This window comes from Mustela lutreola, chromosome 2, assembly GCF_030435805.1.
Source record: "Mustela lutreola isolate mMusLut2 chromosome 2, mMusLut2.pri, whole genome shotgun sequence".
NCBI classification, from domain to species: Eukaryota; Metazoa; Chordata; class Mammalia; order Carnivora; family Mustelidae; genus Mustela; species Mustela lutreola.
The window spans coordinates 65,116,417-65,130,840 of record NC_081291.1 but is presented as its reverse complement, the minus strand read 5'-3'; the positions used below and the strand labels follow the sequence as shown (position 1 = coordinate 65,130,840).

The 14,424-nt window shown below is 39.6% G+C and overlaps 1 protein-coding gene across 9 annotated transcripts in view; it reads left to right on the top strand.

Annotated features, from left to right (window-relative positions):
• The window catches only part of MOBP (myelin associated oligodendrocyte basic protein), a 54,036-nt gene that overhangs the window by 33,974 nt on the left and 5,638 nt on the right, over positions 1–14,424 (top strand). For 5 of the 9 annotated variants that reach the window (XM_059162006.1, XM_059162005.1, XM_059162001.1 and 2 more), the window contains one exon: positions 4,192–6,783. In XM_059162006.1, the coding sequence (XP_059017989.1) occupies positions 4,192–4,231 (40 nt within the window). In that variant the 3' untranslated portion in view covers positions 4,232–6,783. Of the gene's footprint in view, positions 1–4,191; positions 6,784–14,424 lie in introns of those variants that run through there. The other 4 variants (XR_009350834.1, XR_009350833.1, XR_009350832.1 and 1 more) reach the window with 4 other exon arrangements.

Genomic DNA, 14,424 nt, shown 5'->3' with positions numbered 1-14,424 from the left:
AGAACTGGTATTGCTGGGCCATGTGGTAGATATATGTTTAAATGTGTAAGAAACTGCTAAATTGTTTTAGACAGTGGTTATATTATTTTGTATTCCCACTAGCAATGTGGAATGTTCTGCATTTTGTCAGTTTTTAAAATTTTACCCATTCCAATAAATGTATAGTGCTATCTCATTGTAATTTTAATTTTGTATTTTCTTAATGACTAGTGACATTGAGGATCTTTAAATGAACTTATATATCATCCACCAAAGATGGGTGGTATTTACTAGTTAAGTGTGTGCTCAATCTTTTTGCCCATTTTAGGGGTACCTGGGTGGCTCAGTCATTAAGTGTCTGCCTTCAGCTCAGGTCATGGTCCCAGGGTCCTGGGATCAAGCCCCACATCTTTCTGCTCATTGGGAAACCTGCTTCTCCTTCTCACACTCCCCTGCTGGTGTTCCCTCTCTTGCTGTGTCTCTCTCTGTCAAATAAATAAATAAAATCTTTAAACAAAAGATCTTTTGTCCATTTCAAAAAGTTGGTTGTTATTTTTCTTATTGTTGTGCTTTTGGAGTTTAAAAATATATCTGGATATATATTAAATATATAATCAAATATATGAAATTTAATATATTTATCAAATATATGTTTTGCAAATATTTTCTCCCAATCTATGGCTAGCTTGACTTGTTTTCTCATTTTTTTAACAATGTCTTTAGAAGAACCAAAATTTTAAATTTTGATGAACCCCAATTTTTCAATTTTTTTTCCTTTTATAGATAATGTTTTTTGTATTATATGTAAGAATTCTTTGCCTAACCCAAGGTCCCAAAGATTTTTTTCCTATGTTTTCTTCTAGAAATCTAAAACTTTAAGTTTACATTTATATTATTGTCCATTTTGAGTTAATATTTTGTAAATAGTGTGAAGTATGGATTGAGGTTCAATTTTTTTTTTTTTTTTTTGCATATGGACATTCAGTTGTTCCAACACCATTTATTGAGAAGATTCTCCACTGAATTACCTTTGCAATTTTGTCAAAAATTGGTTGACTAAATGTATGAGTTTATTTCTGGACTTTCTATTCTGTTAGTTAATTTACATATCCTTCTTTTACCAACTTTATTACTATAGCCTTACAGTAAGTATTGAAATCAGTTTAGTGTGAATTCTCCAACACTCTTCTTTATTTTTGAAATTTGTTGTGATTATTCTAGTTCCTCTACTTTCCCATACAAAATTTAGGGTCATTGTGTGAATTTATACAATATATTCTGGTAGAATTGAATGGGGTTGTGTTGAGTTTATAAATCAACTTGGTGAAAACTGTAACAATATTGAATCCATGGACATGGTATATCTGCCCATTCATTTAGACCTTTTTTGTTTTGCATTTTCAGCATACGGATATTGTACATATTTTGTTTGCTTTATAATGAAGCACTTCATGCATTATATACATAAAATATATACTATATATAAAATATAACTGATATATAATGCATATCAATGTATATAAAATATATAAAATATAATTGTCAATATATAAAATTTATTTAACAATATATAAAACATAATTGATTTTTGTATATTGATCATGTAGCTTGTGATCTTGCTAAACTGAGTCTAGTTTTTTTTTTTCTGGGGCAGACTCTGGGATTTTCTACATTGACAATCATGCCTGTGAATTTTTTTGGTGCTTTTTTTCCCCCCTTTTCAATATGTATGCTTAATTTTTGTATGGTTTAAACTACTATTTCACTTGAACATTTTCTTTAAAGAGAAATATTTTAACAAGATTAAGTCCTTGCAAAATTGGCTTTCTGGAACATTAAAGGAGGCTAGAGCCCAAATTAGATGCTCTGTTATATGGAGAGTCTTTATAATTTTCATCCCTCAAAGCTGTGCTACAATAAGATGACTAGGACATTTTATGTAAGATTTGACTTTTGTGTAATAATGACCTGTTATGTTCCTGTTTTGACTTGGTCTTTGAGGATGATGTACAGAGTATTTCATGTAGACATAGAACTTCTCTCCTGTGTCTGCAGACTCATCATATTGTAATTTCTAAGGAGTCTTGGCATAGCCTTTTGACTTAAGGGTCTTCACAGTTCTTGCTATCAGAGGGCCACCTCTCCCCTGAGCTTGTCTTTTACTTCCATTACTATATTTCAGACACAGTAGTGTGCATCTCTCTTGCCAGAATCTGCATGAATCAGGACCTGGGACTCTTAACACTTATATCCCCAGGACCTGATTCAGGAGTTGGCTGATGTTACTGAGTGAATAAGACCTGAAAATACAACCTAGCTGTCATTCTGGCACAGTGGGAAGGACAAAGACTCTGACATCAGGTTTGAATCCAGGCTCTGCTGTCTGTCAAAGTTATTCTTTGAAAGCTATATTTTTCCCATTTGTAAAATGAGGATTTTTACCTTCCTCATCAGTTGTTAGTGTAAAGTGCATTTTTCATCATCTTATACTGTTAGGTAAGTGGATGTTATTAGAACTGTTATTTAATAGACACATTGTGTCATTTAATCCTGGCCACTAGCAGATCCTCCCCAATTCAGTTGCTTCCCCTTGTTGAACTGGATTTCATGGGCTATTGCTGCACAATTTGGCTACCCTTAGTGGAACCCATGTAGCTGCCATTGCCAGTGGAGGGCTAATTAGATAATAAGGAGCTCACACCATCTAGGATGCCACAGTGGCTGATTGCAGGGCTACTTGCACAGGGTGATGCCTGGGATTTGTGGTCTTCCATGTCAGTGCCAGCACCCAGGGTTTCATATCTAGCATGATTTATGGAACATTCTTTTATGAACAGGCTGTCATGCCTCGAGTTCGTGGAAGCAATCCAGAAAATGTAAAGAGATTTTCTTCTCAAATTTCCAGGGATGTGTTCCAACCTTCTCCGGCTATAATTTATTCTACAGGTTAAAATAAAGTATTTATTCTTTTATTTTTCTTGGTATCCAGCCCTGTTAGCTTGATATATAATTTTGGGTTTTGGAAAATGGTATTGTTAACACCTGACTGTGAATCTTATTTCTAATTTTAAAAACCCCCTCAGTTATAGGAAAAACTGTGTTTCTCATAAGTTTAGTTTTCAGTGTTAAAAGTATGGCACATTTCTTTTTTTATTAAATTAAATTCTATTTTATTTTTTCAGTGTTCCAAGATTCATTGTTTATGCACCACACCCAGGGCTCCATGCAATATGTGTCCTCCTTAATAACTATCATCAGTTTCACCCATTCCCCCACTCCCCTCCCCTCCCAAACCCTCAATGTTTCTCAGAGTCCACAGTCTCTCACCCTTCGTCTTTCCCTCTGACTTACCCCAATTCGCTTTTCCTTTCTTTCTTCTAATGTCTTCTGTGTTATTCTTTATGCTCCACAAGTAAGTGAAACCATATTATAATTGACTTTCTCTGCCTGACTTATTTCACTCAGCATAATCTCCTCCGGTCCCATCTATGTTGATACAAAAGTTGGGATTCCTAATGTGTGTATCTTGGTGGGGTTTTTTCTTGTTTGATTTTTAAATTAAGAACTTTGATGATGTTCTGAAACTATTTGACATGGCCTCATTTCCAAGGTAGTCACATAGAGTTCTGCTGTCTAAATAAATTGTGGTTAATAAAATGTAATCCCTCAGTTGGAGAACAAGCTTGCAAACAACTGTTTGGAGACACATATATATAATGTTTTTACTGGGTGTTGTTTATCTCCTGAACACAATCTGTTCCCCATCAAAATAGCAACATGTTAATATGGCCACAGTTTTATAATGTGAGTTTAAATACCTTAATGTATATAAGTGTACATCATGTCTTTATGCCTATTGTCAGTAAAACTAGTTTTTTTTTAAGGAGTGGGGTGGTATTTTTTATTTCCTTTGTGTTTTCTGTGTCTTAAAATTATCTTCAATGATTAATCAAAAAACCAATAATTAATGTACAAAATATAGAACTTCAAAAGAATAATTTTTCTAGGCTTAGGCCAGGAAAAAGTTAACATATTATTTTGGCCAGATACTACCAGATTTGTGAAATTAAGAAAAGAAATTCTAAGGCTAGATTTCCCAGAGAAATAATAACCCTAAATGTATCTATAAATTCACAATTATGTTAACTGAGCACAGAGAAAATGTTCATCACTTAGAAACGCTATGGATTTTTGTTTCTCTTTGTAAACCAGATTGAAAAGGAAGAGCAAGCCAACCCCACGGAAAAAGTGAGGGAGGAGTTTCAAGTGAATGGACCACCTCGGGACCTGGACTCACTGCTTCTTGACTCACGTGCTCTTGGGCAAGTCACCTAGCTTCAAATATGGCGCAGGGGCAGACACCTGTTGATGTGGCAACTACCAATGTCCACAGCCCCCTCGGGGCAGGGGTTTCCGGGCAGCCTGCCTGGAGGTGAGAGGGGGTATCTCTATGTGTCATACTCCAGTTGGTGGGTCCCAGCAGTGTCCCCTTGGGCTCCAGATCTCAGTATATGGCTCTTTTAGTCTCAGCTGCAGTCCTGTCTTTCACAGAACATGCACAGACCTCCAGAGTCTTTGGACCAGAATAGCCAGGTACCAGCCCTTTTATTGTCCTCCAATATCTTTTCCCCTCTATCTTTGGCATCCTGTTGCCTAGTTTGACATTTGATTCTTGATCTTCTTTGTAACTAATCCTCTGCCTGGTTCCTCTCTTTCCCTGTGCCATTTGGTTTTCATTTGACCTCTTCAACCAGTTCCCCTGTACTAGCACACAGTCAGAGGTACAGTTGGTTCTGGGGAAGATCCAAGTTCTTTTGAGTAAGATATTAGGTTAGCAGATGAACCAGACATGCAAGGAAATTCCCAAGGAGGGTAGGAGTTGTCTAAATCTACATGTTAAATTCAGCCAGTGTGCTCTGTCAGAGATGAGAGTAAAGTCATGAAGAAGCAACTCCCTCCCACTCCCCAGGCCCCTGTCACCAACCTCACACAGGGATTTGTGAATGTCTTCTGGTCTCTGCCTGGGTGAGAGCAAATATTCCAAGACACTTTTTGAGCCTTTCTAACCCATATGGACAGATCTAACTCTAGAATTAATTGCTTCAACTTGGGCAAGTTGTCTGGGATTACTCAATGCCTTACTCCCTGCCCCTTTTCTAAAGGCTCCTGGAGACAACGATGCTGAGAGGAGCCATCTGTGAAGCAGAGATTCTGTTCTCCTGTGCTCCCACCTCAGGACACAGACAGATGGCCCCAGGGCCCTTCGTAGGACCAGAAGGGGTACTCAAATAGTTGCTATTTCCAGGCCCTAGTGCCCCAAATTCCTGGGGAGATCTGAGTACTGGTCCCTCTTTATTGTCCCTGGTTAGTGCCTCCACATACTCTAGTGGGATCAGGTAAAATAGGACAGGAGCTTGACCCTGGGGAAAGGAGAATTAAGTGGGGGATAGGGGTGAAGAATTGGGAAGTTAGGGTAGATAAGTAGTCCAAGATTTCCCTCCTTTGTAGGAGGTTAACCCATGATGTGTGCAGGTCTGAACCCAATTATAATGGAGTAAGGCTGGGAGTTGACTTCATCTCTAATTTTCTCCCAATATTTATAGCCAGAGACTCTTGGGAAGAACTTTAACCTTAAGTATGGACTCTCAGTCAGGGGCATAGGAAATAACCCCTGACTCTGCCCTTGTTAGACTATATCCCTACACACACACACTTTGGGTGGGGGTTGCCCCTAGGTTAATTGGAGGACTTTCAGATTATCTTGCCCTCCTGTTGACTGGTGTGTGTATTTGTGTATTGTTGGGGAGCTTAGCTTTGGGGAAATACTTTTGGGCTCTCATTTTCTCTCTCAGGCACAAATCCTGGAGAGCCCCTCCAAGTCTCATGCAATTCCGTTTCCCCCAAGAGGACTCTGACCACTGAAACTGACCACATGAGAAGATCACACACTAATAGTCTCCCTTTCGGGGGCCTGACCCTGACTTAGGGTTCTACTGTTTGCCCAGCAGCAGCCTTGCAGGAACCTGTCTTGGACCACTTTCCTTACTCATCTCAGAGTTGGGGGATGGAAGGAGAGCAGTTGGGGTGGGCTCATCTCTCTTGAGGCTCCAGTGGGGTCCACTCCAGAAGCTATCTCAGCTTGTTGTAAGCCCAAGCTTGGCTGATTTGTTTTTTGGCTTTAAAGTTGGGACCAAAGGGTGAGAAATACAGACAGTTGATCCAAATCCCACTCATCCTCAACCCTCCAACACTTTTCTACTTAGGAGAATAGTGGAGGGGAGCTGGAACTATGCTCCAGCCCTAAGGGTACAAGACTTATTGCCCTTCCAGGTTTTATCTACCCCATTTGCAGCTCAGAAGCCCTTTCCCTACCCAGCAAGATGACAGTTTCCTGTCTTCTTTCTGTTGTCTACTTTTGTATGTATAAACAATATGTTGTCATAGCTATTCAGTGCTTATGCTCATTCGGGGCTCTGTTCTTGCTATTCACTCTGCCTGTGATGCTCTGGTCCAAGATCTTTGCACTGGTGACTTTAGCTCAAATATCATCTCAGAGATGTTTCCCTTGGAAACTGACTGAGGTTTCCATAGTTACTCTCTATCCCACCACTTTAGATTTTTTAGTTGTATTTGTCTTCACAGCACTTATCACTCTTGGGAATTATCTTGTTCACTTATTTACTTGTTTATTGCTTAGCTCTCCTTCTGCTCTTAATGTAAACTCGATGATCACCAACACCTGTTTCCTGTTACATCTTCAGTTCCCAGCACTAGGAAGAACTCAATAAATACTTACTGACTGAATAGATGTTTTTCAAAAGTTTAGATACTTTCGAGAAGTATCTCAAAATTTATTGCTAAATTATATGTAACAATAAGGAACTATTGGTGACATTTTAGGGCACTCTTGGGGTAAATAGGAGGTGAGGAACAGGAATTTGACCATGAAGGGAAGCAGAGGATAGTCCAGTAGCTGGAGCATCCCATGAACTCAGGAGATGCTTGAGTATGATGAAAGCTGCTGGTAAGGAAGCAGCGGAGTGGGTATACAAAGGAGGAAGAGATATTGAGGGAGTCAAGAGTGGAGGAAGTGGGGCACAAGTGAGGAGATCGGGCACAGAGTACGGGTTCCTTTTCAGTGGAAAAGGGAGAAGGAGGAAGGGAGGATATAGATTTTGGTCGGTTTGCAGTGTTAGAGGCAGGAGCTTGAGGCTGTTTCTGCCTATGGCTTTGATTTCCTCTTGATGTCAGTGGTGAAGTGAGCTATTCATGATGGGGTAGTAGGTGGTGTTGAGGGTCAGAGATATAAGGACAGTGAACAGGATTATGAAGAGATCACTTCATTTCAGATCTTTGAAATCTTCTTTAAAACAAAAAAAAAACTTTCTACAGAGGAATTTAATTAATTAACTAACAATTCAAGGCAATATTTTGCCACTAAGTGGTTGCCTACAATTTCATATCTAGATATAAATCCCAGATCTAAACTTAAGTCCCATATGGTCTCAGATGGAAGATGAAAGAATTAGAGAAAGAAATGCAGAATCTAAACTTCTCAAGGAATAAAGAATCACAAGGAAGTTTTCACTATGGGAAGCCATAAAAATTCTGACAAATCACAGCAAGATGGGACTGTGCTCTGAGAGAGTAGTTTGTTGAATGTCCATCTGGACTCTCTTCCAACACCAGACAGATGTGGAAACTCAGGCCTAAAGGGTCCTGGGAGGTTTTCTGGACTGACTCCATAGCACATGTCTCAATCCCACTAATAACACCATTAATGGGTACTTATTATCTCTGCTAAACAAAATGAAGTATTCTTAATAGACAAAGATGATTCTATTAACACAACAATAGAGTATATGGTTTTAAGTTGGAGAGATTTTGCATACTCACTCTTGTTGGTAACATAAATACACACTTGTAGGGGGGTTGGTTAAGTATAGTGATAAAAATAATTTCTTTCTGTTAAATATCAAGTATACATCCATCCTATACTACATGGTACTTTGGGTTTGTAAGTGGGAGAGGTTGGCCATGGCTGCCATGACCACTGAAACCATGATCTTGGCCTTTTTGTTATCATGTTGCAACCTAGAAGTTTCCCAACTGAGATTGGTGGCGACCTGGGGCCCTTGGGGTACAATATCATAAGATAAGAGGGAGATGGAGCCAACAGGGCTCTAAGCTGCAGCTCCACATCAACTAAGGCAGCTTCTAGGGTCTATGCTGACTTCTAATTTTATATAGATGAGGGGTTCCACTGAAGTCAAATGGTCTGACAATCTCTGCTGTCACAACTGAGAGCAAATACTGGTACAATACTTATGCTAGTGATTTTCTAAATGATTCATTGAATCAAAGAGTGTACTATTTGGCATTGCATCATAGCTTTGGGTTCAGTTGACTGGTGTTTCAGTGACAAATTATTTCCTCTTAGGCAACAACTCACCCACTGCCAAGTTGAGTGTTTTGACTTAGAATCAACTGACTAGGTTTATCCAAAGAATGGATGAGCAAAAGTTCATAGATCAGCGAACAGTCCTGATAATTATACCTATACTTTTTTTTAAAGCAAATTTACGTTGGAATATTATATTCAACATGGTACTAAAAATCCATTTCTGTAGTATAAGCTACATTAACTAAACTACATCAATAACACATAAAATAGGTTTGCAGGGAGTGGAAAAAATGAGAGGTTAGAGTGTAAGTGGTAGTCTTCATATAAATCAAATATCTATCAGATTTGAGTCATTTGGTTAAAAAGATCTCAGAACAATAAAACTCAGTTCTAAAATAGTGTTAAATTTAAGTACCAGAGAACTGCAAATATTACTTGGATTTTGAGGCACATGCACTGTGCCAAGAGTCCATTTATAACTGAGGCTGGAAGCCCTTGGAGCCCAACAGTGGTATCTGGAGAGAATAGTGCACTCCTCTCTAGAGCCCAAAGGCTATAAATACTTTGTAGAGAGAGAGGTAGATAATCTCAAGTAATGATGCCTAGAAAGAAGATACTTTTACAGCAAGAGGGTCTAGGTTTCCAAGATTTCCTTTAGTTAGGAGTTGGAAGCTCACCCAGAGGAAAAGTTGGGACTGTCTGGGTCCATGTTTGAGAAGATGATGATGATGACTGTTGGAAGTCTTCATCTGTTAGATTAGTGACACATATTCCTGATAAAGATAAGAAGTTATTTGCATCAGCATTAGTCAAAACCAGCCCTCACTGCAGAAAGTAAGAGATTTTGGGCCCAGTCTTTGTTAATGAAGCCACACTTGAACAATATTAGAGGTATATATATTATCAGAAACTAAAAATGATCCCTTGGCCCAGGTGATGGTTCATGCACAGCCCACTTTGAACTCTAAGCAAATCTGTTTGATTAATGCTGAAATAGAGATATCTCTTAGTGCCTAATACCATCACGGAGGGTTGGGTAGTCTGTCTTTCAGTGGGTGCAGCACTCAGTAGACATTATGGCTACTTTTCATCAATTAAATTTTGTGTGCCCAAAGATAAAGGATAAAGTTTTTCCTGACACCCCCCAGGTTAACCTACATGGGTGGCAGTCCATTCACAGCTAATCCACTTCCAGGCATGCTTCTTCCAAGTGAATTGCACAGTGGGGAGTAGAATACCCCAGTACTCACAGGGAGTGTCCCATGGGAGCCAGGACCTCTTGTTGATAGAAGTTGTTTAGTGATCTTCCTGGATTTGGTTTTATGTCTGAAATCTCTGAAGTACACCAGATTCTGGGTTTGCTACTTGCAATTTCTGTCTCAGGGAAGGCAACAACTCTTTTCCATCCAGGAATAAATTTTAATGCACCAAAAAGAAAAAAATCTGGTATCTTAGGCTTTCTTTACCCTCACATAGTGATCTAATAGATTTATACACAATCTATGTTCCCTCTCCATTTCTTTTTCTTTTTTTTTTTTAAAGATTTTATTTATTAATTTGACAGAGAGAAATCACAAGTAGATGGAGAGGCAGCCAGAGAGAGAGAGAGAGAGGGAAGCAGGCTCTTTGCCGAGCAGAGAGCCCGATGCGGGACTCGATCCCAGGACTCTGAGATCATGACCTGAGCCGAAGGCAGCGGCTTAACCCACTGAGCCACCCAGGCGCCCTCCCTCTTCATTTCTTGAATCATCTGTGAACATCCCCTTCTGCCCCCAAAAGCCTCTGTTCTTTCCCTGTGGCTTATAAACTTTCTGAGTCACACCCTTTAACAGAATCTTAGTTTTCTGCTGATGGAGATCATTATGGATCTCGACTGCCAGCTGCAAGATTTTGCCTTTAATTTTAAACGAGAGCTTTGCCTATAAGCAGCAAACAAACAAACAAAAAAGAATAATTTTCCAACTTTTGTCTTCCAGCTGCTGCCTTGTTGATAACTCATTATTTGGCTTGGAATATAAATGGTGTCTGTTTTCTTCACCTATTTTTAATGTGGATTTTGGTACCATCTGATTTCCCTGACTCTTTATCTTTTTACTATGGTAATCTGCCAACTCACTCTTATTTTTAAAATGATCCTGTTTATTTCCTTCTCTATGATTTTTCTCCTCTGATGCAAAGATGAAGAACAAGTAGTGTCATCTGCAAAGCACATTTATTCAGAACTTCAACTCCATTATTTTCCTAAGCCACAGCTATTTTCTGAGACTTGATATCTCCCCTGATTTGCTTGCTGATCTCAGGAGGTAGGGCTGGGAAGGTAGGAACAGCCAGTGGCAGGAGGAGACCACAGCCTTGTCTCCGCTCCACCATTTCCAATGGCTACAGCTTCCTCTCCTCCAGCTCCTGTCTTTCTTCCAACTTGCATCTCTTTCCTCACTCATCTGTTTTTCTACAACTTAAATTCACAAAAGAACTTGGTTTTTAGATTTCCAGCAGACCTCCCAACAACTCTCATACATTTTTATTGTTCTGGGTTTCATTCTGTCCTCCCCAGATCTTGTTCCCAGATGTTAGCTGAGATTCTGCCCAAACCATCAACACTTTGAGTTATCGGATCCCCACTTGTCAGGTCACCAAGAATGATCCAGATGGGGTGATGACCCAAAGCCGGGTTTGTTTTGGCTCCAGTTCCCTCCAGGTCTAGTTTTCCTTGTCTTCCCACATGGCTTGCTGCCACGCTACCACTCAATGTGCCTTGCAAATGTGCTAATCTCCATTAGGATGGTTATGTCAGGGCTATTTCTACTTCCTTAACTTGCTTTCACCTACAATTTTAATTTGCTGATATTTGCATTGTCTCATACTTCCAAAAGTTCTCAGTCAAATACTTGAACTTAGGTTCTCATGTGATACTCACCCCTTTCTTCTAGTGTGAGTTTCACTTCAGTGAACTCTTGGAGTCCTAGTAAGAGAATCTCTGGAGTCCAAAGGAAGATCTGGAAGCATTTGGCATCAAATGTGTATGTGGGTAGCAGAGGAGAGGGAGAGATATTCTTTCCTTTTTTTTTTTTTTTTAAGATTTCATTTTTTTTATTTGACAGACAGAGATCACAAGTAGGCAAAGAGGCAGGAGGAAGCAGGCTCCCCACTGAGCAGAGAGCCTGATGTGGGGCTCGATCCCAGGACCCTGAGATCATGACCTGAGCCGAAGGCAGAGGCTTTAACCTACTGAGCCACCCAGGCGCCCCTATTCTTTGCTTTTTGTGGCTTCTTTCCTTCTGCTGCTTTGTGTGTCCTGGGGGAGGTGGTTTCTTTCCCTTCCACTCCCTGTTTTCCTTTTGCTCAAAATCATATGCAGATGGAAGGTAGGGGAGTAAACATAGTGATGTCTTTTACCATACAGAAGGAGATTTGGTTGACATGCCATTCCAATTTCCTCTCTCTTCTGACTTGCAAAATTCAAGTTGCTGTGAAAATGAAAAAACATTAGTCCACATATATCACCCAATAAATCTTCATATAGCTGCTTCTCAAGACAGCTCTGTGTTCTGAATATTTTTAACTCTCTCTGGGATATAACTGATTTGGAATCATGTTATATAGTGACTTTCTCATGGAAGGATGCATTATGCCACAAACTTGTTTACTCCAGGACAGTATTTTTTATCTATCTATCTATCTATCTATTCTATCATCTATTTAAGACAGTGGGAGAGAGAGAGCATAAGCTGGGGGAGAGGCAGAGGGACAAGGAGAAGCAGACTCCCCACTGAGCAGGGAACCTGATGTGGGACTCGATTCCAGAATCTTGGGATCATGACCTGAGCCAAAGGTAGATGCTTAACTGACTGAGCCATCAAGGTACCCTATCTGAGAACATTATTTACACAGGGGAAAATTAGGCTTGTGTGTATGTGATTTCTTTTTCTTTTTTTTTTTTTTAATTTTTTATTTTTTATAAACATATATTTTTATCCCCAGGGGTACAGGTCTGTGAATCACCAGGTTTACACACTTCACAGCACTCACCAAATCACATACCCTCCCCAATGTCCATAATCCCACCCCCTTCTCCCAAACCCCCTCCCCCCGGCAACCCTCAGTTTGTTTTGTGAGATTAAGAGTCACTTATGGTTTGTCTCCCTCCCAATCCCATCTTGTTTCATTTATTCTTCTTCTACCCACTTAAGCCTCCATGTTGCATCACCACTTCCTCATATCAGGGAGATCATATGATAGTTGTCTTTCTCTGCTTGACTTATTTCGCTAAGCATGATACGCTCTAGTTCCATCCATGTTGTTGCAAATGGCAAGATTTCATTTCTTTTGATGGCTGCATAGTATTCCATTGTGTATATATACCACATCTTCTTGATCCATTCATCTGTTGATGGACATCTAGGTTCTTTCCATAGTTTGGCTATTGTGGACATTGCTGCTATAAACATTCGGGTGCACGTGCCCCTTTGGATCACTACATTTGTATCTTTAGGGTAAATACCCAATAGTGCAATTGCTGGGTCATAGGGCAGTTCTATTTTCAACATTTTGAGGAACCTCCATGCTGTTTTCCAGAGTGGCTGCACCAGCTTGCATTCCCACCAACAGTGTAGGAGGGTTCCCCTTTCTCCGCATCCTCGCCAGCATCTGTCATTTCCTGACTTGTTGATTTTAGCCATTCTGACTGGTGTGAGGTGATATCTCATTGTGGTTTTGATTTGTATTTCCCTGATGCCGAGTGATATGGAGCACTTTTTCATGTGTCTGTTGGCCATCTGGATGTCTTCTTTGCAGAAATGTCTGTTCATGTCCTCTGCCCATTTCTTGATTGGATTATTTGTTCTTTGGGTGTTGAGTTTGCTAAGTTCTTTATAGATTCTGGACACTAGTCCTTTATCTGATATGTCGTTTGCAAATATCTTCTCCCATTCTGTCAGTTGTCTTCTGATTTTGTTAACTGTTTCCTTTGCTGTGCAAAAGCTTTTGATCTTGATGAAATCCCAGTAGTTCATTTTTTCCCTTGCTTCCCTTGCCTTTTGCGTTGTTCCTAGGAAGATGTTGCTGTGGCAGAGGTCGAAGAGGTTGCTGCCCGTGTTCTCCTCAAGGATTTTGATGGATTCCTTTCATACATTGAGGTCCTTCATCCATTTTGAGTCTATTTTCGTGTGTGGTGTAAGGAAATGGTCCAATTTCATTTTTCTGCATGTGGCTGTCCAATTTTCCCAGCACCATTTATTGAAAAGGCTGTCTTTTTTCCATTGGACATTCTTTCCTGCTTTGTCGAAGATGAGTTGACCATAGAGTTGAGGGTCTATTTCTGGGCTCTCTATTCTGTTCCATTGATCTATGTGTCTGTTTTTGTGCCAGCATGGTATGTGATTTCTTTCTAGATACAGAACTCATTTTGTCTTAAAATCTGAGTTCCCACTTTAAATTTTTAGGGGACCACCTGAACTTTGATCTTCATCCATGTTTTTTTTAGGAACCCTCCTTACTTGGAACCCAGGAGCACTAAGTACTTTTTTACTTGTATCTAAGAGATCAAAACAAAAGTGTCTGCAGGTGATCGAGAGATAAGTGTGGCCATCACAAGTATCCCTGGTCAACTGGGTTGATATTTGCTGATTGAATAAATAATGAAAATATATTGAAGAAAAAAAATTGTTTTGAGACTTACTGAGTACTAATTAGAGTCTCAGAAGTGAAATTTCCAGCCATCAGGGCTTTAGAGACAAAGCTCAGATAACTATTCCAGAGGATAACTGAGAGCCCCAAAGTGTATGGTACCATTTCTTCAACCCATACTGGACAGAGACCAGGGCTCATAGATGCACTGCTCTATTGGTTGTATACAGGTTGTATACAGGTGCTTGCTCTATTGGTTGATAGTCTTGTGGTGGAAGGGTGTGAGTATGGGTCTGGGCCAAATCACTTTTCCTCTGCCCCAAGCAATATTACTATTGGTATTCATATTTAAGTTTTATCCGAATTAATACTTATAAAGTAAGATTTCATTTGAATATGTTAACCTTTTAGTATAA